This window comes from Hipposideros armiger, unplaced genomic scaffold, assembly GCF_001890085.2.
Source record: "Hipposideros armiger isolate ML-2016 unplaced genomic scaffold, ASM189008v1 scaffold_73, whole genome shotgun sequence".
NCBI lineage: Eukaryota > Metazoa > Chordata > Mammalia > Chiroptera > Hipposideridae > Hipposideros > Hipposideros armiger.
Window position 1 is genome coordinate 4,307,656 of NW_017731423.1, and position 25,618 is coordinate 4,333,273.

The window sequence follows — 25,618 nt, forward strand, 5'->3', positions numbered from 1 at the left end:
TTCTTCATCTTGGAAATGTTAGTTGCTTCTTATTTTCAGCTTTTTTTTTTTCCTTCAAATGCTTCCAGAACCGGCATTATTATGCCTCCTAGAGATGCCAGCACCAGTCTGGCTGGCAGTTCTTCAAGGGCCTGGGTCTCAGCTCCTTGGTTCCTGACTCCTTGGTTCCCTCCTTAATTTCTGAGGTGCCATCACCAACACCCAGTGGCCTCTCCTGGGACATTTGATCCCTCTCTAAGCGTCAAAGTTCTATAACCCCAACCTCTTCCCTTTGTTCCCCTCTTACCCCACCCCCCATTTCTAGGATGGGACACCTACTAGCAGTTCCCCTTCTGCCTTTTTAGTCCTCCAGTTCTTTACATTAATATTTTCTGTAAAATCAACTGTGTGCTTTCTGTTTTACTCCTGACTGATACACCTGTCTTCTGTTTCATTACTTCACTTTTCTGCAATATTCAGTATGCTATTTACCGTCTCTATGATACATACATTACTAATTCAGCAGGTTTATTTATTTATTTATTTTTCCTGCATGGTGGCAGTTTTCTTGATCTCAGATGTTATCCTATTTACAACTCCCGACTCGAGTCGCAATTACTATTTTCTTTTGACTTTAAAGAACTTAAATTACAAGTTATCTAAAAATGTCTCTTGTTTCTTATCTTAAGAGGAAGCCATTTCATTTCAGTTCTATGGTTTGTCTCCTTCATTTGTAGTACAATTCTTTTTATGCGGCTGGGGGTGTTTTCTCTACTATTAGAAGCTGCATAGGTTCCTATCTGTATCTTTCAAGCATTGGAACTCTCACATAGGTGATAAAGGCATTTAGTTTGCTGATTCAGAAACTAATTAGTTTGCGTGACTTATGGTGAGAATCAGAGGTAGTGTTGGAAGGATTTACCTCTGAGTCTGAAAGTTCATTTCCATCATTTCTAATATATTCAGTAGCTAGTTGATATTTATCTGGTATGTTTTACCTTTTGGGGAATCGGAAATACCAGTGCCACTGCCACCAGTATTAGGTACAGGCCAGGTCTTGGCGATACACGGTTTCTCACCTGGTGTGATATCTGATACATGCATGGCTGGCTGTTATGAGTTGGATCTGAATATGTCACATCCCAGTTGTTCCCTACCCCATTGCCTTTAATCTTTGTATCTCCGCATGGAGGGGTGTTAATATCCTTTTTGTTGGAACTCTTCCAGGGATTTCAAATGTCATTTGGGAAAAGCAAGAGGTCAGATGGGTTCTTTCTTCAATCTGATCCTGGCTGTATGAGATCTACTAGAAATATCTCAAAGTTTCTTGTTTGTAGATAATGTCCATTCCTACATTTCATTGTGGATGTGGGGTTTTCCTTTTTATATTCATATTCAATTACCTATTTTATTGAGTGGTTGGGGATGGGGAGGCAGAATGACTCCATTCTAATCATCTTTTCACCTGCCAACATAATTAACGTAGTGGAATGTGGAGGTAACCATAAACTCTCCATTTTTGTTACCTTTTCCATTTCTGTTGAACAAAGAAAGGAAAAAGAATAAGGTAAAAGAATTCCCACTATTAGTTTTCTGTGCTTCATCTGGTTGACTACATATTATTTGGCACTATCAAAACTGTAGTCATCAGTTAGCAGCACTGTACTTCCTTTAGAAACCAAAGCAATCAAGGAAAAGGAAAAAAAAAAAAAAGGCAAACAAACCAAACAGAATTTGCCACAAAAACACACCCCTTTCCATTAGCAAACTTATGTCATGTGTTAGAGTCACTCACACTCAATGGCAGACTATATATAGTCCTGATAAATAAATGAGTCATGTGGAAAAGGATTTTTGACTCCAAGATCCCTTATGAGACAGCAAAGGAGAATTTGTGGTAAAAGTGTGTAGGAAATGTGAGGTTTTTTTTCATTCTGATGTTTACTCACAGTCCCTTCCTTTACAGTTTTGTGACATTTATCACACATGAAGTCAGAAATTCTGAATCATAAGGGCTGTGGCAATATATGGATCTCCAGTAGAAGAAAGCTGGCTTTACATTGTAGGGGACAGCAGAGAAATGAGAAGATGGACCCTGCCATCTGCCTGCAATGCAAGTCTTTCTAAGATCTTTTGCCTCATCTATACTCATGAAGATCTCTGAATATACGAGTATAGCATTACTGACAAAAGACATCGGTTGCCTCTGGGAGGGGAAACATTAAAAGTAAAATTCAAAGGAACGTGAATACATGGATTGCTGTGCTTGTTATTCATCGAGTGTTTTTGACTTGCTAAAAGCAAGTTTAATGTATTTATAAAATTTATAAAGATGTAACTGATTCTAGAGCTCTGCGCTTTACAGGGAACATATTTCATGTTATTGTAAGCACTGAAGAAAATTAAATCAATAAATCCACAGCCTGCAATTTGAGATACTCAATTGAAGAAAAATACGTTGTCAGGGTGGGAGGGGGAAATGGTTCATTTTGAGGAAGACTTGTAAAACTGTCTTTGCTCTGCTCTCCCAGTCTTTCAAGTGACAGCAAGAATTAAGCTTGTGCTGCAAAGTTATCAAAGTGTTGTCATTGACGCCTCAAAAGCAGCAAAGGTCAGCTCCTACTGCTGTTAATGAAGCATATGCTGTACAGGAAAGCCATGCAAATGAGGCTCTTTCTGAACTGTCTGTGTGTCCTTTTCCTTGAGGAAGCTTTGCTGGTTAGGCAGTCAGACAGAATATCAGAAAGCTGGGTGAATTTTTCCCTGCCCCTGGCATTGACGCTCTCTGTGACCACTGGCAAGCCAATTAACCTCTCCAAGACTCCCCTTTCCATGTGCAGAAGGTTAATAGTGCAGCTTGTTTGCAAAGTGCCTAGAGCCTTCCATGAAGGGCAGGACACAGAGACCCAGCATTAGTGTTTGCATGGAGGGTGTTGTATTTTTTAACTGGATGTTTGATTGGATAGATTATAGATTTTGTTGTGGTTCCATGTTGCCCCTTCTGCCTGGTTACAAATAAAAGACTAATCTCACTCTATTGCCATTGTCTAGGTCCCCCTAGGGGGTTAAGGGAATGGCGGAGGTTACAGATTAATAATGTATTCTTTAGTTAATGAAAAAAAATTACATGCATTTCTACTGCATAATAGCTATGGCGATTTATTAGGCCAAGTGTTTCATCAGTTGCTAAGCAGATAATGCTGGCAAAGACTCATGAAATGATGAGTTATATTTTTTTCTGCTCCCCAGTAAAATCTCTTTTATCTTTCACATCAATGCAATGCTAGGAACAGTTTTGTTAAGGTTTATTTCAAATGGGCCTGTGCATATTTTGGAAAATGATTCTCTTATCCTGGAACTCTTGCAACAGAAGACTTGTGTGTGTGTGTAGGTTGTGATAGCAAGCTCACTATTTTACTGTATTTGGAGTAAAGGTGAATAATGCTGGCCCTAGAGCCAAGTCTCATATATCTCACACTTCTTTGCAGATTTACGGAAGAACTTTGAACAAGATCCACAGGGAAGGGAGGTTCCCATTGAAGGCATGATTGTGCTGCATTGCCGCCCGCCAGAGGGAGTCCCAGCTGCTGAGGTAAGACAGAGTCTTGGGACCTCGACTGTTCCCAAGAGGGAGGGTGGAATCCTGTGTGATCATATGTGAATGAAAAGAGCCTGTGTCTGGCGTTCCTGCTTCCAGGACTCAATTGATAAAGATGATGAAGAAACTGTGAAGGAAATAAGTTGGAAGAGGAAATTGTCTCCCATCTATTTTCCCGTTGACGCTAAGCGCTTGCTAGGCAACCTGGGTAGGATTTGGTCTGTGTACTCGTTTTCAGTGACCTCATATCATGCCGGCGGCATCCTCTGTGTCCTCAGCCAACCAGGGTATCCTAATTTGCACATGGCTTATGGATCAATCGGTGCTCCAACAAGCAAAGTCATGTGAGTAAGCGCTCAGGAAAGGAGGCTAAGACCCTAGTGCCAAGTTTCAATGGTGTTTGCACTTACTCCTTTTTCATTTGCTCATGGAATATTTAGTCAGCATTTGTTATGTTTTAGGCACTGCTGGTCTGAGGGATATAAAAAGTGATGAAGCCACAGGTCTCTGATCTGTTATCTTTTCTTCACAGTGAGGTGTCTAAAATCCAGTCACTATGGTTTTTACTCCTTGCATGTTTTCTGGAATGCCTGCCAAATTATTAGAATACAATTATCAGTAACCGGACACTATGGTAATAGGAAAGGATTCCCAAATCTTCCAGTCACTATTAAAGGATATTCTGATAGACTAGTAAATAGAGCTATTAAGACAGTCTTGATGGGGGGAGGGGGGACTCACAAGTACAAGGAATACTGACTAGAATTATAAGTTTATAAACACAGTCCTGTGTTGAACGGTAGATAGTTCAGTTGTGGCTTTTCTCTGGGAAGTAGGAAACTGTCCTTAGAGCTATAGTTTATTTACTGGTTTAGGAATGAGGATTAATAAATAAAAATTGGTAGTTACAAAATAGTCACAAAGATGTAAAGAAAAGCATAGAGAATATAGTCAATAATGTTGCAACAACTATGCATAGTGCCAGGTGGGTACTAGACTAGTCAGGGAGATCACTTTGTAAATTGCATAAATGTCTAACCACTATACCATACACCTGAAACTAATATAAAATAATATTCAATGTCAACTGTAACTGAAAACAATAATCAAAATTTCAAAACTTTGAAAAAAAGCGAAACAAAACAAAATAAAACAACAGGAACCTCTGCCTCACATTTTAGCTAAAACTGCTGTGGGCTTTCATAGCTGACAGGAAAAAGGAGTAGAGAAAATAAAAGGGAACAAAAAGACACACACTCTTACATATTCAGATAGAAAGCATGCTGGGTAGACACTATTCAAAGCTCAGATGGTTCACACAAATGAAGTAAACGGACTTGAAAATTAGAATGCATTCCATGCATGCTATGGAATGATTAGAATGGAAAATGCTTATTTTTAGATTTTTATTTAATGTGAAACCAAAAGATACTTGATTTAAGTTTTTTTGTTTTGGTTTTTTTTTCCACCACCTCTTTCCTTCCAGAGTGTGCCCTAGTTTCCTAAACAGGGGGTGACAGGCAGCAGGTTTTCAGTGAACAGGTAAACATGTCAGTCTCATTTAGGACATCCTGAGCACTCCTGGGAGTCTAGTTTTGGTATCAGCAGTTCACTGCAGTTGCTACCCATCTCTCCGAATCCCCATTTAAAATGTTTCATGCATAAAAATGCCTCGCCTGTGTCATCCTGGGTATTTGTACAGCCAGGCTTCCTTTCAGGCCTATGCTGGGCCACCGCCATCAGCTTTGGCTACTTATGAGAGGAGTGAGGTGGGAGGAAGGTCATGTTTTTATTAGCTATCTGCAGGTGGGAACCTGATGTTTTCTAGATGTCCATCAATTTTACAGCTGGAAGAGAACTTTGCTATTTACCTGGCACAGCCTTTGCATTTTAGAGTCAAGAAAACTGATGCTCAAATCGATGACCTACCAAAGGTCTTATAGCCATTTAAGGGCTAACTCTGTTCACAGTCTTGCAAATGTTCTCCACATCACTCGGGGTAAAAGTCTCTGTTCTTTTAGTGCCCTATGTGGCCCAGCATAATCAGGCCTGCAGTTACCTCTGACCTCATCTTCTGCTGCTCTGCATCTGACCCTGTTATGGCCATACAACCTCCTCACTTTTCCTTAGGTGCACTAGCCATGTTTGTACCTCAGGGCCTTTGCACATGATGACCCCTTTGCTAGAATGCTCTTTTCCAGCTATTCTATTGCTTCATCCCTTCCTTTAGGGCTTGCTCAACTATCACCTGCTCAGCGAGGTCTGCTCCGGAGACTTTGTTGAAAGTGTCTCTTCTCCACCCTGTACATAGACTTTTGAGCTCTATTCTCTGCTTTATATTTTCCGCTCAGCTCTTATCACAAACATGCTCCTGTATTTACTTTGCTTATTTTCTGTTTACTCCACTAGAATTTAAGCTCCATGAGGGACATTTTTGTTTATTTTTTCTATCGTTGTATCCCCAGAACATAAAACACTGCTTCTCATATCCAAGTGCTCAATAAATATTTGTTGACAATGAATAAAAACTAGTTTCCTGCCTGTATTGAGGAATTCCTGAGGGCGTACCAGCACCTGCCCCAGACAAAACTGTGAAATCCATCAGACTTTTGTTTTTTTGTTTGTCTCCCATTCTGGTACAAAGATGAGAAGGATAAAGGATGCGCAATCTGGTAAGATAATAGCCCAAAGGGAAACTACACCTTGGTGTGTAACTGCATATATGAGTGTGCATGCGTGCTGCATACACACACCGATACCCACATCCACAGGCCCCTCCCCCCCAATACACGCACAAACATACCCACCCACCCACTGAAGCATCTTCCTAGAGATTACCAGGGCCTTATGGGTTACAAGGACATCGAGGCTCTTCAGGGCGTGATTGGTAAGGGGGATTCCTGTGGGGATGTGAGCTGACCTCCAGAAAGCAAGCAGCATTCCTTTCTGCTCAACTACTGAGAAAGGCTGAACTTGGGCCTGGAAACATCTCTTTGCATGTCCTGCCGTATTTCTTGCTTCTGTTCTTGAAGGCAAATGAGCTCTGCCTGTTGACTCAGTTTGTGTCCTATCTTCGTTTGTTTCTGAGGTTGCTTTTCAGCTATAGCCACAGGAGCAGAACAGGATGTGAAGAACTTCCAATATCCACACACACTAGTCAGTGAAAAAAATATTTGGGAGAGTTGTTGAACAGGGGAAGAGGGAACACAATACAGATGTATCGAAAAGGAAGTATATTTTCTTTTCTGGCACTTACCCATCTGCCTGCCAAGTTTCCAAACTGTCGGTGTTCACTTCCTATATTAGTTTCCTAGGGCTGCTGTGACAAATTACTACAAACTAGATAGCCTAAAACAACAACAACAACACATGTATTCTCTCACAGTTTTGGAGGCTAGAAATCAGCGATGAGGATGTAACCAGGATTAGTGCTTCCTACAGGCTCTGGAAGACAATTTGTTCTATGCTTCTCTCCCAGCTTATGGTGGTTTTGGGCAATACTTGGAGTCCCTTGGCTTGTAGACACATCGCTCCAGTCTCTGCCTCTGTCTTCGCATGGCATTCTCCTCTCTGTTCTGTATGTCTGAATGCCCCTCTTCTTATAAGGACACAAGTCATTGGATTGGGGCCAACCCTAATCCAGTATGGCTTCTTGTTAATATTCTGGGTTACGGTACATCTGCAAAGGCCCTGTTTCCCAATAAGGTCACATTAGCGGGTTCCACTTGGACATGAAATTGGAGGGGGCTTCCTGTTCACCTCAATCCACTTCCCATTCTCCCTTTGAGTTATTGCTCTTTCATTGTAATCATTTATAAGTTTTAGAAATAAACCTTAGAGCTGGGCTGGCAAAAATTAAATAGAGGGCCAATTTGAGGAGCAATTGGGGCTGTAGGATGGTTTAAAACAGAAATGCTGAACTAAGAGGAGAAAAAGCTTTGTTTTCTGCACTTTGTATTATAGATGGATATGGAGAGTGTTTCATCTACATTGTGTGTTAATGGACTATTGTGGGGCCCTAACAAGCTATTATAGCATCATCTTAAGGTGAGAAAGCGTCCCAGTCCAAACATTTGAGTTATTTTGGAATTTCGCTTATTTATGAATTGGTACAACCTATATCTGTGCACCAATATTTGCAGCTCTTTTACTTTCAGCAATAGCCTACACAGTAGTTATTACCATCGCGTCTGTGTTTTTGTGGAAGGGAAGGCAGATGAGAACAGAAAGCTGAGAGGGGAAAAAGAAGGCTAAGGAAGGAAAGTGAAAATATTCGTAACCTCCCACAGTCAAGTCCCCCAGTAGAGGGAGGTCTGCCAATGCCTGTTGCGTGGCCTTCAGACTTCAAAGTGTGTCTTTGTGCTTATTGCCTTCCCAGTCATGTGAAGATCATACAGCCAGTGACTCTGTGGTATGACAGTAATTGGGAATTGTGCTTGGTAACTGATCAGTTATATAATTGTCATTGTGAAATATTATCAGTTACCTTCCCTGAGCAGGGTATGTTCCACCTTGTCCACTGTGCCACTTGGTTCCCTTTCTGCCCACCTCCTGTGGGTCCCAAGCGGTCATCACTGGAAGGGACAGTGGCTGGAGGGCAATTGGTTTTGTCCTGCAGTGTTATAGATGATCTCCTACCTGGTATCCTGAAAGACACCTTGGGGACAAGTTCAAGTCTCGTTTTCACAAGACATATGCAGTCATCTCTCTGTAAGATTGAACTTCTGGGGGCAGCTAACTCATCTACATAACCAGAGAAGGTGGTTTATATAAAAATAGAAAGAGCTACCATTTATGGAGTGCCCCCATGTGTCAGGTACTGTTTAAAGTGGTTTCTCAATGTTACTTAATTACAAAAGACTGCTATGAGATGCTAGAAAACTATCGGTGAGTTCACGTCCATCTTACAGGGACTTGTCCAAGCTCTCAAATCACTAGGAAGCCAATCTAAATTTATAGCTCAGGTCTTTCCTTTCTCTAATAGTTTTTGTTTGTTTTTTAATGAGACTGTGGGTTTAGGTATAATAGTTCCCCCAAGACTTTTTGAAGCTTAGGAGTTCCTATGCCAGTGATAGCATGTCTGTTTGCTATGCTGCCTGACAGTCCACCCTTAGCAATAGTTTTTTTTAGATTAAAATCTCTTTTAGATAATATGCTAATCCTAAATCTGCTGTAAATCCTATTTCTTTGTTGGAAATAGATAGCCTGCTGATAAAACTGAGAATAGAGCACTGAGAGAATGGAGGCTTTGGGAGTTGAGGGGGACAGGGAACTTGCAGCAGGACATCTGTGGAGCCTCTGTGCTGCCAAGGGCTAGTAGCCTGAGTCTGATGCTGGCCTAGGAGATAGGAGGCATAGGATGTCTAAGCTTACAGTAAGAAGGCCATGGAGGAGAAGAAAATGGGACATATAAAAGGGAAGGTGAGAGGACCCATGGTAATCTCTACCTCATTACAATTTCCCCACATTTGGCCATGGCCCTGACATAACTCATTGTCACAAAGGGCCCATATATATTCTGATAAGTGCATGCTGATGTGTGCATCACAGAATTCTCTATCCTGGTATACATCAGTGGGGGTAGGGAACTGGTAGAAACAGGACTGATGATTATTTGTTGTGGCACAACGGGGGTGGGGAGAGTATGAACTTTGGAGTCAAACAGACTCGGGGTCAAACCCTGACTAGCACTTCCTAACTCTGACCTATAGCAATTTAAGAGCCACCCTGAACCTCAGATTTCCTCATTCTACACTGGGAACAATCCTTTCTTTTAACATTGTTTTGAGGCAGAGAGAAAAACAACCTCAACACTATGCAAAATGTTTAGCACAATTTCTAATACTAAATAAATAGTAGAGATTATTGTGATTTCTATTCTTCCTCCCCCTGCTTTTCTTGCTAAAACTGCATGAACCTTTGATTCTCAAAGAAAGATGTAGGAGTATATTATGATTGGGGAATGAGATTAAAACTGAAACTCTTGCAATGTCTAATACATTTTCAGCCCCAAGAAGAAATAGGGTGTTAAGACCATCACTTCTTACCCCAGGCTGCCCATGAGCTCTGCTTCTCTGGCCTGTGCCCTCTGTTCTTGCTCTTCAAGTTCATCAAAGACAAAGACACCTACCAGAAAGTTTCCTGCTTCCCTCTCTTATAATCTGTCACATGGAGGAAATAAATGGTTATTGACAGAAGTTGGTGACCATCAGTGTCCCTTTACCTCACCCCATTAAAGAGTCTCGTGAATGGTATTATTGTTAGTAAAAACACTTCAAAAAATGATATATGAACTTGAAGATTCTTACCAGACTCATTTAGACACGGTTTGGATGCAATAATAGGCCAAACACTTTTCCCAAAATACCTGAAATGTGAACCAATGATAAATTTAAGCTTTTCTAAACTCTGAGCTCATCTGATAGCTAGATGCATTAGAACATATTTGCCACTGCAGTTACTTTTAACCTTAACCTTGGGGCAGTTCTACCTAAAGATAGCAACTTTAGTGTTTGACACTTGTTGTTTAGCTAAAACCAATTTGCTGTTTTCAAAACAATTCGTTATCCCACACTGCACTATTTTATACTCCCCGATTAAATGGAAAATCTATCTTTCATAAAAGTTAGAAATTATGTCCAATGAAAATCCGACATGTTAATGGTTTTCCACAGATTAAAATTGTAGAGTTCTCAATAAACCCTGATTTACTGATGCTGGCTGTAAAATGGTTATTGCTGTTAATAAAGCCTGTAAATCTTAACAGGTTATATTTGCCTTGGACAATAAAACTTGCCATAAAGGCTTAGTGTCTAAGGCTAATTCTGCTCACATCGAGGTAAACAGCCTACTCAAAATAATTCAGTGTCTTTGAGAATTAAGGCCTTAAAGCTAAGCAACTGTAAGATTTTAGCCTTGAGCCATTGCATCATGCCAGGCACTAGCCTTGTTTTTAATCTCACCAAGGATTCAAGTCAGTGCTGGAATTAGAAAACTCAGGGAGATCAAGGACCTCAGTCAATGCAGTATGGGCAAGAAGATTCCCTTCTTTCTGCTGGCCACTAAATGAGTTTTGTCATTGACTGATCATTAGGTCAGAATGCTTGTATATCTAGGGGAGGTTCCAGGAGTGGAATGAAAGAATGTATTTCCTATTTTACAAAATGTGCCAGAGTCATGCAAGTATTAGCAGTTATTGGGGAAGGGGAGGGTGGAGTTTAGGGGAAGGATATAATTTCCCTTTTAGATGTCTATATGGAAATCAAAGATTTTTTAAGAAGCTCTGTTAATCTTAGTAGACTCAGCAGACATTTGTCATGATTTCTAATGTTTGGGTAATTTCTTTGTAACTCTTACCTCCCTAAGGTTAAAAAAAAGAAAAAAGAAAAAAACACTTTTCTAGTCTTCTTTGTGTAGGGCCTACTAGTCAGGTGTTCTCGCACAAGATAGGGTGGAGAAGTGAGCAGTGTAAGGTGGTGTCTGGGTGGAAACCCTTCTTTGGAGAGGATGGTGGTGGCGATGCCAGCTCTTAGGGGCAATTGGAAGAACAGGCATCTCTCCCAAGCCTCATGGTTGTGAGCCATGCCGTGTTTCTTGAATTACGAGAGTGTTTCCAAGTGACCATCCTTTCCTTCCGGTGTCATTGGATGTTGTTTCTGTCTGGGTGGCAGCCTGGCCTGGCCCTTTGGCCTACCTGGATGTTCTGGGCACTACTTAGGCTCTTTAATAAAGCCTTTTCCTGCATACGTAAGTCAGAACAGAGTTCGCTGTGTGCAATTAAGGATCCTGCCCATTAAAGTGCATGTGCCATGTCTTACTACTTTAAGGATGCCTTTGACCAATAGCAGTGGCCATTGGAACAAAGAACGTCATGAGCCAACGACCATTTGTGGGATACTAATCGGTTTCTCTTTATCTGTAAAATCAGGAAAAGGACCAGAAAGTTCTTGAGGCCCCTTTCATATCTCTAACTTACCCAGGACCAGGATGTATAAATGGTAGAGTCTTCATACTACCTATGACTTGTTTGATAATTCTGCCTAGACTGGTGCCAGACAGTTTTTAGGTGAGAAGTTCTTGGCCCTTCTTCCCTGGGAGGGTATTCTTAATGAAAGGTTTATATGTTTCAAATGTGTTCCTAGGCATAAAACCCAGAGAAAATCTTATGACATTGAATTGTTTAATACAAGAATCTCTACGCTATTGTGTTTAACCACAATCAAGCAGACTATGAAATGAGGATTTTATTTAAAAAATAAGACTCTTAATAATTCACTAGAGAAATGTTAAGCGAGGTGCCCAGGTTCTGAAGCAGTGGATCTCAGGTATAAATAATTAATCTAATTTGGTGCAGCCAAAGCAGGGAGAATATCTAATAGTCCAGATAAACTTTGCTTTGAGGAGAGACTGACAATGAGGACCTTTGCAGAAAGCCACATTTGATTAGAATGTATAATATTGTAATAGAAACCTAATGGACTCTTAAGAAAAGAGAATGTTGAATTGGTTAAATACTGGTAATTAAGTGCCAGCAAATTACTTCTCTAAAAACATTTCTGCAAAAAATTTGCTATCGTAAGGGAGATGGGAAATGAGGTTAATATAAGTTATTTAAAAAGTGAATGTCTATAACCCAAATACCATCATCATTAATACTGGTCCTTAAGTAAATTATATTAATGTGCTCACTTTTACCACATCCGTATCTGGGAAGCTCTGTTTCCTTACTGAGGAAGAAAAGGATAGAAAACATCTAAAGTTCCTAATTTGCATTTATTTTTCCTTTTTCTTCCTGTTCTGTATCCCTGGAGGGGGCGAAACATGGAAGAGAGAATTACAGTGGTCCCGACTTATCCTCTGTTTCACTTTCTGTGGTTCAGTTACCCATGATCCACCATGGTTCTAAAATGTTAGATGGAAAATTCCAGAAATAAGCAATGCATAAGTATTAAATTGTGTGGCAACCTGAGTACCTCACTTCATTTTATTATGTAGGCATTGTATCATCTCACATCATCACAAGAAGCAAAAGGATGAGCAAAGCACAATAAGACATTCTGAGAGAGAGACCACATTCACATAACTTTTATTATAGTATATTGTTATAATTGTTCTATTTTATTATTAGTTTTTTTATAATATCTTACTATGCTTAATTGATACATTAAGCTTTGTCATAGGTATGCAATTGTAGGAAAAAACATAGTATATACAGGGTTTGGGACTATTTGTGGTTTCAGGCATCGACTGGTGGTCTTGGAAATTACCCCTCGCAGATAACGGGGGGACTACTGTATACTTATCAAAGACAAGGGTAGAGGCCCAAGATGAGATCACTAAAGTTGCTTTGTTGCTGGTCTTAGTTGCTGGACTCAGCCTTTCCTTTTTCTCTACACTCTGCTAGGTCAGCTCTATACCTCCACCTTCCTTCTTTCCAAGCACTACTCCCCGTGTCACTTACAGTCCTGTCTCTGTGTTCTCATTTCTCCTGGCTAGGAATGTTGTTGATGTTCTCCATCTACCTGTATTTGACACAATCTTGAAGAATCTGTTTAAACCCAGCCCATCTTTGACTTCTTCCCAGATCATCCAGGCTGACACTGATCTCTCTTTAAATTTATTAGGAATACCTAATTTAATTGGTGTGGACTGCTCAAATCAGGACATTTTCTCCATCCCTCTAAACTGTTATAGCATATTGCTTTGAACATTTTTTTGTGTTTTATTTTTTTTCTTCCTTTTGTATTGAACTCTTCATGACTGTATATCATATTTTCTCAAGGTAATTTTCTTCAGGATAGGAAATGCAAATTATACTTTTCAGTATCCTTTCTCACCCACCTTAGCAGGTAACACAAATACACCAGGGAATATAGTAGCTATCTGGGAAGCATTTGTGACTTAGTGGATGAATAGTTACAAAATTGCTGTGAGTACACATAATAATAAACTCTTAAATTTAAATTATTGCTTTAAAAGTTACAAAGACTTACACATATATTGACTCATTTGATCCTTAAAGCTACCATTTATAGGTAGGCAAATATAGCAATATCTCTGTTTTATAGAATAATTTATTTCATATATAAATTCATGGAGAAACTACTGTGTAGCTAACATTTAAGACATATGCACCCTATGCCTGGCACTGTTCACCGAATCCTCCCAACAACTCTCTGAGGTAGGTTCTAATAATATACCAGTTTTATACCAGTTTTATAAGAAAACTGAGGCACAGAGAGATTAAGTAGCTCACTCGAGTGTACAGTTACTGAATGACTGAGTCAATAATCGAACCCAGGCAGCCTGGTTTCTGAGCCTCCTCTCTTAAAGTCTACTGACAAAGATTTTTTTTTTTTATCTGTTGGAGATTACATGGTGAGCACAAGCTGAGTAAGACAGCATGTCTGTCCTTAACTAGCCCGCCATCTCATTTCAGACATGTACAACTGAGAGCATTAGGGTAAGACAATGGAGTACATACAGGTGTGTGTGCACATATGCATGCCTACTGTTCTCCCGCTTTGTTGCCCAGTCTGTGATTCCAGGTCTGAGCCTTATTGTTCTCCAGTTGCAATTAAACCTTGTGTTTGATGACATTGGACTCTGCATTGTGTTCAAGTTCTAGAAATGATTTGGCAGAGTTGTTCAGTGCCAGTGACAACTTTGAACAGCCTTTGATGGGATGGAGAAACACTGTTAACAAAACATCTCTTTATCCTCCATCCTCTCCTACCCCCACTTTTTTTTTCCCTGCCAGGAAATTGCATCCATTTTATATTTCAGAAATATAAAATTGTCATATTGTGTTTGAGGGTTCTCAAATTGAGAGAAGATGCAAATGGACCAGGAGGGAAGGCAGTTTGGAGGAAAATTAGAAAGCCAGCCATCAATCAATCAATAGTAAAAATGTAAAGAAAAACCCATAAGAAAAGGAAATGTACTAATTCTGAATTAACATAAGGAAGGCGGAGAGCTATTTCTTTGTCCTGCGCCTTCTTACACAGTTTAGCAGCAATAAACAGTCTTTATATCTTGAATTATGCAGGAGAAAAATCAGTCTGGGAGGCCTCCACATAAAGAGCTGCAGTTCTGTAATTCAGCAGGAATGCTCTATGGGCACGAATTGAGAACTCCATCCCAATCCTGCTGAGGCAGCACGGGTTTTAATGTTCCTAGGAAGCACACCACACACCATCCTGATTCACTTAGCAACTGGAGGCTGCCTTTGTTTTTTAGGCAGAACTTATTAAAACAGGAACAAACAACCACGCCACTGCATGAACAGCTTCCCCTGGTAATCTTTTGCCGTGAATCCCGAATCCTAACTGCTGTCTGTATCGTCTGTTTGAGAAGAAATGCCACCTTCTGGAATGACTTTTGCTTTTAGTTAACTGTGGGCAAACTAGAAGGTACACTGCGTCATGGGCTATTTTTCACCTAAGTGCTAGTAAAATAGAGCGTGCCCATTTCTCCTTCATAAAGCAGTTTAGAGACCTGCAGAATAAGCACCTGCCTACAGGTACTGTTGCTACACCCAGCTGCTCTTGTTGCAGTCTAGCTTTCGTTCCAGAATCCGTGGCCTCTTTCACTGCGCTGCATAGCCCTCCAGCTTCTCCACTCTGTGGAAATCTTAAGGCGCTGTCATCTTCTCTTGGAACCACCTTAGATTCCGCACAGTCAGTCCATTGAGTGAAAGAGTGACTTATTAAAACTCTCTGAACTTGAGGCTGGATAATGTGCCGAGGCTTCCACAAAGATTACAGGCACACCGCCCCAGCTTAGCAGCTGCACAGCTCACATCCACACGTAACTCAGATTCACTTGGTTATATCAGTTAAACTTTCAAGAAAAGCATCCAACATTCTGAGCTGAACAGCTGATAATCCCCTGCTGTGGTAAATTTTGATTTAAATATAACTGAATCTCTCTCTTGGCTCTGGCTTAACTGAATTGGAACTGTTCTTTTAATTGTCGATTCAGTATTGGCTCTCAGATCTGGCTGTCAATCCTCCCAAAAGATTCTCTCTATAGATGTGTTTATTCATCATGTGTGATATCCCTCATCCTGCATGGACTGCCAGCGCTGGCCCTTGCTAATTACAAGTGATGGTTTAAACCTTGATTTCTGTGTGCAGGAAGTATCAGACTGACGATTCAAGTGCTGGCTCAATGGTATCATTGGGAGAGATCACCTTCAGGAGGCAGCTCTGGCATGCCACTACAGGGGAACAAAAGAACAGGTCTGCGTTAGGTCTATTATACCAGCGTTTGACAGGAGCAGTCACTGGTGCATCGGTTATGTGTGAGGCTAGGTGGTCAGTTTAATCTTGCTTTTCAACATTGTCATCTGTGTACAGTAGTCCCCCCTTATTCATGGTTTCAATTTCTGGGGTTTCACTTATCCACGGTTAACCCCAGTCTGAAAATATTAATGGAAAAGTCCAGAAATAAACAATCTGTAAGTATTAAATTGCACGCCATTCTGAGTAGCGTGATGAGCAGCGTATCTCCCCTGTAGATGCTTCTGCCTGTTAGCCATGTAGTTGTCACCTTGGTGTCACGGCATCACAGTGCTTGTGGTCAAGTGACCCTTATTTTACTTAAATAGTGTCTCCAGAGTGCAAATGTAGTGATGCTGGGAATCTGAATATGCTGAAGAGAAGCTGCAAAGTGTTTCCTTTAAGTGAAAAAGGTATGTATGTTGGGTAAAACCATAGTATATATGGGTTCAGCACTGTCTGTGGTTTTAGGCATCCAGTGGGGGTCTTGGGACGTATCCTCCCATGGATAAGGGGGGGCCTACTGTACTGCTTGAAATACCTTAGTTATGCTATCTGGGTATGTATAGAAGGAGTAAAATATTACATGGTAATGAACATTGCACATTTGCCTAGAAAATTTTCTCTCATCCTTGATAGCCAGAGGACTCACATACTTCTTTTTAATTAAATTATTCAAATAATAATCAATTTGAATTGGCGCTATAGAGGGGGTAATTGTAATGATAGATAATGAAAAAGGAAAACAAAGCTAATGGGGAGAAAAGACCTCAAAGTAGATAGGAACTGACAAATGCTGTCTTGTGTTTCTGTCATTTTGTTCAATATTGCGATCTGTCAAGATGATGGAATCTTCATTAATGATCATTAGTTACCATATATTGAGGATCACATGCCAGGCTCTCTGCTAGGCATTTACTACATGTCATCCTATTCCATCAGCTGAGTTAGGTGCAATTATTTTCATTTTACAGATGCGGAAATTGAGGCTTAGATTAAGTAACTTCCCCAAAGTCTCTCAACAGGAAGGGTCCTAGTTGTCTTTGATTTCAAAGCCCAAATCTTGAGACCACCCTTCAGTGTCTCTTGTTATCTGCCATACATCATGCACTTGGTACACCAGGAAGTAGAGATTCCAGCAGAGGTGTATCTGATTCCAGTGTCGGATCCTTTCTGTTATATCACACTACCCATCCCTTGATGCTGGGTCATCTTTTGTTGTACCTGATATCAGAGCATGACTGAAAGACAATTCACGGACAGTCTCTTGCTTGATGTAGTGCAGCTTTATTCTCCTACTACTTTAACAGATACCGCATTTCCCTGAAAATAAGACCTAGCCAGAGAGTAAGCCATAACATGATCCCTCCAGAATACGGAGGGCACACACCCCTCACATGGGGGTTTTATGACCTATTTCAGGGAGAAGGGTGCTTTTTCCACAAACTCCTTCAGTTTAAAATATTCAGCATGCCAAAGTGCCATATTTTGGCACTTAAAGTCATGCTGTGGCTTATTTTCCGGCTAGGTTTTATTTTTGGGGAAACAGGGTAGCTTCTTCGCCTTAAGGCATACAGCAATAAATGAGACATGGTCTCTATTCCTGATAAACTGAAGCATTCAATAAATGAAATAAATACGTAACTCACTATCTAAAACTCAGTGTGCTACCTAAATGAATGATAACAATAGTCAAATAGAAGGGGCATACTTGTTTCTGTTGGCCAGAATGGTTAACTGAGACTTTGCAGACTAGAGTTCCCATACAGGGTTTTGAAGGATGAATAAGAGATCATTGTGGTGGGAAGTTACACAGAGCACTCAGCGCAAAAGATCTGCCGGGTCGAAGCACGCAAGTATGAAACAGCATGGTTGGCCAGGAAGCACAGTTAGGATTAGTTTGAGCGAGCCTAGAGAACAAGTGGGAGAATCGCTGGAGTAGAGACTGTAAGAGCATGGGCAGGGGGCCAGTCCACAGGAAGCCTTGTTTTGCCGTCCTGAAAAACTGATTCTCGCTCAGAGGTGGGTGGGGAGCCACTGAATGATTCGAATCAGAAACGAGACACTGGCTTTATTTGTCTGGTTTTTTTTTGTTTTTTTTCAGTATTATTTTTTAGTTCAAGGACCCAGTACTCAGATTGCAAATCTGAGTTTTACATAGGTATGTCTCTGTGTCATTCTCGGAACTAACTTTTAAAAACTATTTATTTGTAAATAATTTTGAACTTGCCCCAAAGTCCCAAGAATCCAAATTGGAAATACACAGCAGAAGCCTACTTTCAATCGTACCCTGCCACATGCTGTGATGGGGGGCCTCCATCACCCCCGCAAGAAGCAGGCCTGTCTTTCCGAGTCCTTCTCTCCTTTCTGCTGCGGGGGTCACTCAGAGCTGACTGGAAGAAGTGTAGACAATGTAGACATTTGCATTCACCAGCCTTGATGTTGCTGCCGCTAAGCAACATGACCTTGACTCACTCTGTTCACTCTGCACAGCTTATACCTAATGGGCGTCTTTCTCTTCCCTGATTCAGAACAAAGGTAGCAGCTAAAGAGCTGGGTCAAAGATCTTCATGTCATTAGATGCCCCCTCACTAGCCCTTCACCTCTATATTCAGCATGAACTTCCCAATGCTTTGACAGAGCCTTTGAAGGGTTTCTTTGCCTCCTTTGTACTGGCTCCATATTTTCCTTGATATGTGCTGAGATCCTTCTATTCACCAGTGGCATGTGTGAAGCTGTGCTTTTAGGGCTATCTACCAGTCATCTGTGCATTTCACTAAAGCCTGGATTCAGGGCACATGAAGGACAGGGGAATGTCGCCATCATTGTTTCTATGAGACAGGATCTTTTCATCCAGACAGTGGAAATATCCTCTCAAAGGTTCTTTGGTACTGCAGTCATGGAAAGAGCTTTTGTTTTTTCCCTGTTCATCTCAACAATTCATCATGTGAAGAGCGTTTCTCCTCTCTTCCTGCCCTTTCCCCATTGTCTCAGTTACCCTTTGCATTTGCTCTTACCCTGTACACATTTGTTCAATCGGCTTATTTAATCAAGTCTCCCTCATGCTATTACAGCTTACCTTATCTGCTGCATTTAAAGTGCCAGGACCATAATTCCTTTCATTTGCCTGCTTTGAAGTCTAAAATTTCACACTAAATCATTTCTATATGGGCCTAGTCATGCTTTAACTGGGTTTACATTCCTCAGTTTCCTGGTTTCTATTTCCCTCCTGACTCCTAGAAGGTACTACAGATACCTGAGGCAAGTGAGGACAGATTCTATCGGAGATAATCTCCTCCCCTTTTCTGCTACTGTCCAGTCAACACTTAACATGGAACTTGCCAGAGCACAAGACAGAGCAGGAATTTTCATCCTCAACACTGTTGACATTTGGGGCTGGATACCCCTTTGTTGTAGAGGCTGTCCTGCTTGGTGTAGGATGTTTAGTAGCATCCTTGGCTTCTACCCATTAGAGGATAGTAGCACCTCCATCCTCACACCCCCAGTTGTGACAACCGAAAATGTTTCCAAACATTGCCAAATGTCACCCCTTGACAAAAATCCCTGAGACAGAATCTCTGTTATCAGGTAGTTTAGAATGTCACTAAGATCCTGTACGGAGTATCTAATACAGTGCCTGCCATATAGCAGGTGCTCGATAATTTTTTTGTTGAATTGAGCCCAACATCAACAAGTTGTTAACATGTGCCCACTGGCCTGTGATCACATTGTACATGGTGGAAACTATGCCATATTCATCTCTCTATAGCCAGCCCTTAGCAGAAAATCTGGCATGTAATAGTCACCCAGAAAATATATGTTGAGGGCATACTTAAATGAAAAGAGTAGGCAAAAAGCTCCAACAAAAATGTTAGATTTTGCCGAGTAATCAAAGACTTGCATGTACTGGGTGGGTATGAGCTCTGCACTGTGAAGGATGAGGTGAATTTGTATAAGAAAGAGACGGAGAAAGAGGAAATCAACATGAGAAATACAGCAACTCAGACAGGTATACATTCTCTTCCCCGAAGAGTGGTCATTGTCTACACTGTACCTTTACTCCTCAGATGGCCCAATTTGCTTCACATGGGGGAGAAAAAACATACTGCACAGCTGTAGCCTGCACCCGCAGCCTTAAACTGATGGGTCAAAAATGCACAACATGGATGCATCACATCAGGCCACCACCCTGCAGAGGAAATCACTTCAAAGTAGAGAGCCTGCTGAACCATATCAGAACCTCAAAACGCACACAGCGTGGAGTGGAACATATTCCTGGAACACGGACCTCGGTCTCCACTAGGGGGATCCCTTCAAAATCCAAGCTGTGTGCACTATCCCATAGCTCCACTGAAACGACTAGAGGAAATGTGACATGGTGAAGGCAAGGGATCTAGGTCCCAGATCCCCTTCTCAACTTCATAAATAGGAAAATTACAATCCCTTGGGATTGCTTTAAGTGACATCATTGCTTGTCCTCCTTGAAATGCAAGGGGCTGGAAAAAACAATCTTTGGGGGGCTCCTTAAAATTTAAGGGGGCATTATTTATTGTAAGCATATTACTTAAGAGCACAGACCTTGCAGACAGGTAGAGTTCAACCCAAACGCCTACCTTTATTAGCTGTTTGAGTCGGAGCTAATTGCATAACCATTTTGAACTTCAGGGTCCTCACATGGAAAATCGGATAATAATGCCTCATAAGGATGCTGTGAAGATTAATTTAAATGAGATATCTTGATAAAATTTACCCTAGTTCCTAACACATAGCCCAGTAGATGGTTATTGATTGTTATTAGTGGTATTCGATAGATAATAAAATCCACTAACCTTTTATTTCTTTATTTTACTGTTTGTCCATACCATACCACTAGCATATTTGGGGAACTAGCTCTGCCTCTGTGCTATCCTCACATTGTAATATGTTGTCGACGTGAGGTCCCAGTGAGGTTTGCATCCATTATTCTCTCTTCCTAAAACCATTTGGTTCAACTTCATCCCCAACCCACTTATCCCATTATAGCTCATCGTATTCCAGTCAGGGCCAATGCATTCCTCCAAACAATCATGACTTCTTTTGCTTTTCGGGATGTAGCAACTGTTGGGAGTCATGTTTTCTCAGTGACAAACACATTAACTTTCAAAGTAAAACAATGAAGAATGTGAACAACTTGATTCTGTCATAGCAAATGCTCTGTTCCAGTCAAGGGGGAAGATCCAAAATCAATGACTAATGGACCTAAGCTCCAAGTGATAGAGTCAGCGAGAAGGATAAATGATCACTTCCCCCATGCCTGTTGGATGGTAATTTTTTCTCACTGTCTGATCTGTGATAGTCGTCATTGTGTTCTCCACAGTGGCTGTCAGACCAGTCACAAGCCAAGACGGGGAAGCACTTGGTCAATACATCCAGTGTGTCAAGCTTTGAGTCATTTTTATGTTTGTTTGTTCCTCTTATTACTTTCTTTGGCTGAGTAAAATCTCTATTACTTTGGGCTCAGGAACAGAGAATGTGCTGTGAGCACCCGAGGCGTACATTTTATTTTATTTTTATTATTTTTGGTGATGACTTCATTATTCCCTTAGGCCTGACTTTTTCCCACCATTGTTTTTCCCCCTTCCTCTTTCTTCAGCATTCTCTTCTTTGGTTTCTCCATTTATTTATTCCAGCTGCATGAAAGTGAATTTATGCCATTCCTCAGCCTTTGTCCTTCAGGGAATGACTCCCAGACTGTAGATTTCACAGTAAAATCACTCCCCTCTCCCTTCCCTAAGAGAATGGATTGGCTGAGTGTTGCCAATTCTTAATTTTTTTTTTTTCAGGGAAGGGTATTAAGACATAATATCAACCATTTGCCATAGCCATTTATTTCATTTAAAAAAGGATATTTAATAGAAACATGTAATCTCAGAATTATAAATTTTAAATAAATTTAGCTTTGTAATAAATTCATTGTATTGTTTTTTTGTTTTTCTCATTTTTCCTTTACAAATGAAAGAAAAAAAAGTTGCCTTAGATCATACCTTTTGTGAATGAATGCTATGTGGCATCCGCCCTCTTCAGTCATGCAGCACTAGTAGATTAGAGATAACAGGGCTGGAGGGCGTCTTTAGTGGAAGGAACAATTGAAGATCTCTTCAGTTCTTTAATCAATTCCTATGCATTATTCCAAGTTTCAGGAGTGCCTTTCTTCACATTCCATTGATGCGCTTGCAGTGAAATCAGTCCTGCCCAGAAGAGAAATCATTTTGTATTTTTATTAAAAGCTATAGTAGTAAATAAACCATCAGAGTTTAGGTAGATATCCACAGCATCCAGTGGAGCCCATTAAAGAGCCAAACCCTACATTAAACACATGACTGAGCGTGATTGGTCTTTACAACTGATACCATGTTATCAGTCATTCACAACACGCCTGACCTATGATAACTGTTTTAGTTTGGACTTGCACATTCATGCACCAAAGGCCTGAACATCAGCCTACAGGAATTCAAACCCTACTTCTGACAATCACTGGCCCTGTGATCCTAGATGAGTTCCTCCCTCTAAGCTGATACCCTCATTGCAGAAATAAAACTGATGATAATGCCCACCTCCAGACTGTTCTAAGATTTCAATGAAAGGGGGTATGTAAGAATCACAAGAATGACTAGTATTCTGCTTAGCACACAGCCGTATGGGGTACAAACACATTCCCTTCTTCTTTTTTTTTTTTTTTTTTCATTTAACTGCAGTCACGTTTTTTTAAGGGAAAACCTAAATGGCACAGCTCAAAAACATTCACAGTGTCTCTCTAAATTAACTAATTGCTGTGGTTCTTCCCTCTTCTTAGTCAGCCAGCTGTTTTGACTCACATTCCATAGATGCATTTGCCTACATAAACCTCCTTGTTAATTTAGTCTTTAAATAGGGCCTTTTCAATTACAGGGATGTTAATGATTGTGTATGGCCCCTAATGATTGTAATCGACTACATGCTTATTTTGAGTGTGTGTGCGTGTGTTATCTGCCAGCAGTCTCTGAACTTCAGTCGCTGGTAGGCTTTTATCAGTTTTCCAATATCACCATTTCATTTCCAGCCCTGACAGGGCATTCCATGGTGATGAGCTGTACAGCTGCTTTACTGACAAACATAAACTTCCCTTGATTTTTGAGTGTTCTGCAGAGGTTGGTATAGTATTATAAAATATCTTTAAAACTCTATCACTTGAAAAAAAATGTTAGAAATGTGCCTTGTAGGTACTCTTTTATCAAATGTTTAACACAGGGTTTGGCACTTTAACGGGCTCCCCTCGATGTTCTAGTGGATATCTACATAAACTCTGATGGGTTTATTTACTACTGTAGCTTTTAATGGAAATGTAAAATAATTTCTCTTCTGGGCAGGACTGATTTCATTGCAAACACATCAACAAAATGTGAAATCCACATAAAAAGCAAAGTTGCAAGTATCACTAAAGCTGGGAGAGTCGTTGCTGCATATTTTAGATGGGCTAGTGTATTTATGGTTCTTGTACACATACTGTAAAACGTAATGTGGCAGGATTGCTATATTGTAATAAAACAATGTGGTGCTTGCTGGAGAAAAAAAAGGGGTTGGTGAATTATAGCAGTCGTTGTACCTTGTTTCCCGTTATTGAAAATGGAGTATGATTATTAAATGTGTGCAGTGTGCATTTTACACACTTAGTTATAGATCTTGGTTTTTATGTGTGCCTGGAATATCAATATTTGCTTTACTTTTAAGGAACATTAGTTACAAATACAATAAGTGTGTTTCATTTTTCATTGAAGCCATACTGGCTTCAGTTCTCAAGTCAGGCTGTACAATATATGTCTCAATGATTATTGATCTGAAAACCCTTTTGGAAGTAAGCAAGACTGGCTTTGCAATAAGCAAACACGGCCTCTGCTGCTGCTGCCGCTCTCTCAAACCCATGAAGCTGGAGTGTGCAGTAATAAATAAGAGTTTAATTAAATTGCTCCTTGACAGATAGTAGGACTGTCTTTCAGCTTTGGTTGAGAACCTGTGGGGTCTCTTTTTCCTCTTGATGTATGTGTGTCATTTTTATTAAAACTAATGGGACCTGTATGCAGTGAAGGGGCAGCTGACCCCATGTTCCATTGGGTCTGCAAAATACCACATGGGTTTTTCTCCCTTGGGCTTCTCAGATTTAAAAAAAACAAACAAACAAAAAAAAAACGCAAAGAAAAAAGGAAATCTAAATGTATAAGAAAGTCAGGTCTAAACTCTATATGATACTCCAGAGTATCTTACACATGCTAAAATAATAATCATAATGCTTTAGAAACACATAAAAATATCTACACAAGTGGTGTTTTATGTAAGACTTAATTTCAAACTGTAATTATAATGAAAAGATTAAAACACAAGCCTCCCCTTGGAATTTAACTCTCTGGTTAACTATATACGTATATGTGATTATGGTGCTTGGTAAACCATGGAAACCATGCTCCCGGGCTAGAAATGAATGGAAATGATTAATTAGATCCTGTAAGGTGTTGCGTTTATAGCAGAGCACACGTAGCCTTTAGCTCATTTGGGTTCAAAGCCATCTGAAAGATACGAGAGCTTGAAAATGATTAAAGCAGAGCTAGCGAGGTACAATTTCCACTTGCTGTGTTGCTATTAGTTTCCCTAGAGCACCGGCTGGGCGAATGTATCATCCAGGCAACCCCAGTGCTCTAGCAAAAGAGATGTTTCATTATTTCTCTGTACGAGTTCAAACATTTTCTGGATAATACTATCATGCAAACCTCCATACACATGTAGAGTCCAAATCTATATATGCAACTGCCTTGCTGGTTTGTAATTCCTTGTGTTTTCTCCCAGACATCTGACGACTTGGTACCAGCGATACATCCACTTAGTAAAAATCTGGCTGGCTCTGAGCACATAGGTGAACACTAAATGCTGCTCATAACCTAGTATGTGCTAGTAACTCTACATCTATCAGAACAGATGCCCCGCTCCCACCTACCCCAACCAACACTCATCTCCTAAGAAATGGCTAAAAAGGTAACAAATTCATTCATTTTTCTAAATTAATCATGGATATGAACAAAATTTATGTAGGGATTTCTTTAATTTAAAATGGGACCAAATGCAAAAAGCTTTGCATGGATTCCAGCATTTTAGCATCGTCTTCCCTAATTCTTCTTATCAGCTTTATACATACTCTCTAGAGTAAAACCCAATGACCTTTCAGGGAGAGTTACGAGTTCTAAACAATAACATTCAGACATATTTACCTGGCTTAATTAACCTAATAATTTCTGCCTGAATTTGTTTGATTCTCAATCTTGGTGATGACAGAGAAGCAGAGGGGCTGCAGATTCTTAGCAGGCTTGTGGCATCTTTATTGTATTAATTTGTCGCCATTCCCTTCATAGCAGTTATGCAGCCTTTTCCCCTAGTGAATAATTTATAGTATGTGGGTCTTCTTCTGTTTGAGAATGCGGCCATCTTAAATTAGCAAAATCCAGCCCTTTGTTTCTGTAAAAAATGACCCAACATTTTTAAATAGCCATCATGGCAGAAAGTTCCAAATGACATTCTCCAGTTGATAGTACTTTATAAACAAACAAAAACTCTCCTTTTGTTCTCTCTCTCTCTCTCTCTCTCTCTCTCTCTCTCTCTCTCTCTCTCTCTCTCTCTCCCTCCCTCCCTCTCTCTCTCTCCCTCTTTTCCTCTCTCCCTCTCAGAAGCAAGGTGTAAGTTTGGTTTCTACATGACAGAT

The 25,618-nt window shown here is 40.4% G+C and overlaps 1 protein-coding gene across 10 annotated transcripts in view; it reads left to right on the forward strand.

Moving 5' to 3' along the window:
* The window catches only part of UNC5D (unc-5 netrin receptor D), a 561,851-nt gene that overhangs the window by 349,012 nt on the left and 187,221 nt on the right, over positions 1-25,618 (forward strand). For all 10 annotated transcript variants that reach the window (XM_019642890.1, XM_019642889.1, XM_019642891.1 and 7 more), the window contains exon 4: positions 3,468-3,571. In XM_019642890.1, coding sequence (XP_019498435.1) covers positions 3,468-3,571 — 104 coding nt within the window. The remainder of the gene's footprint in view (positions 1-3,467; positions 3,572-25,618) is intronic.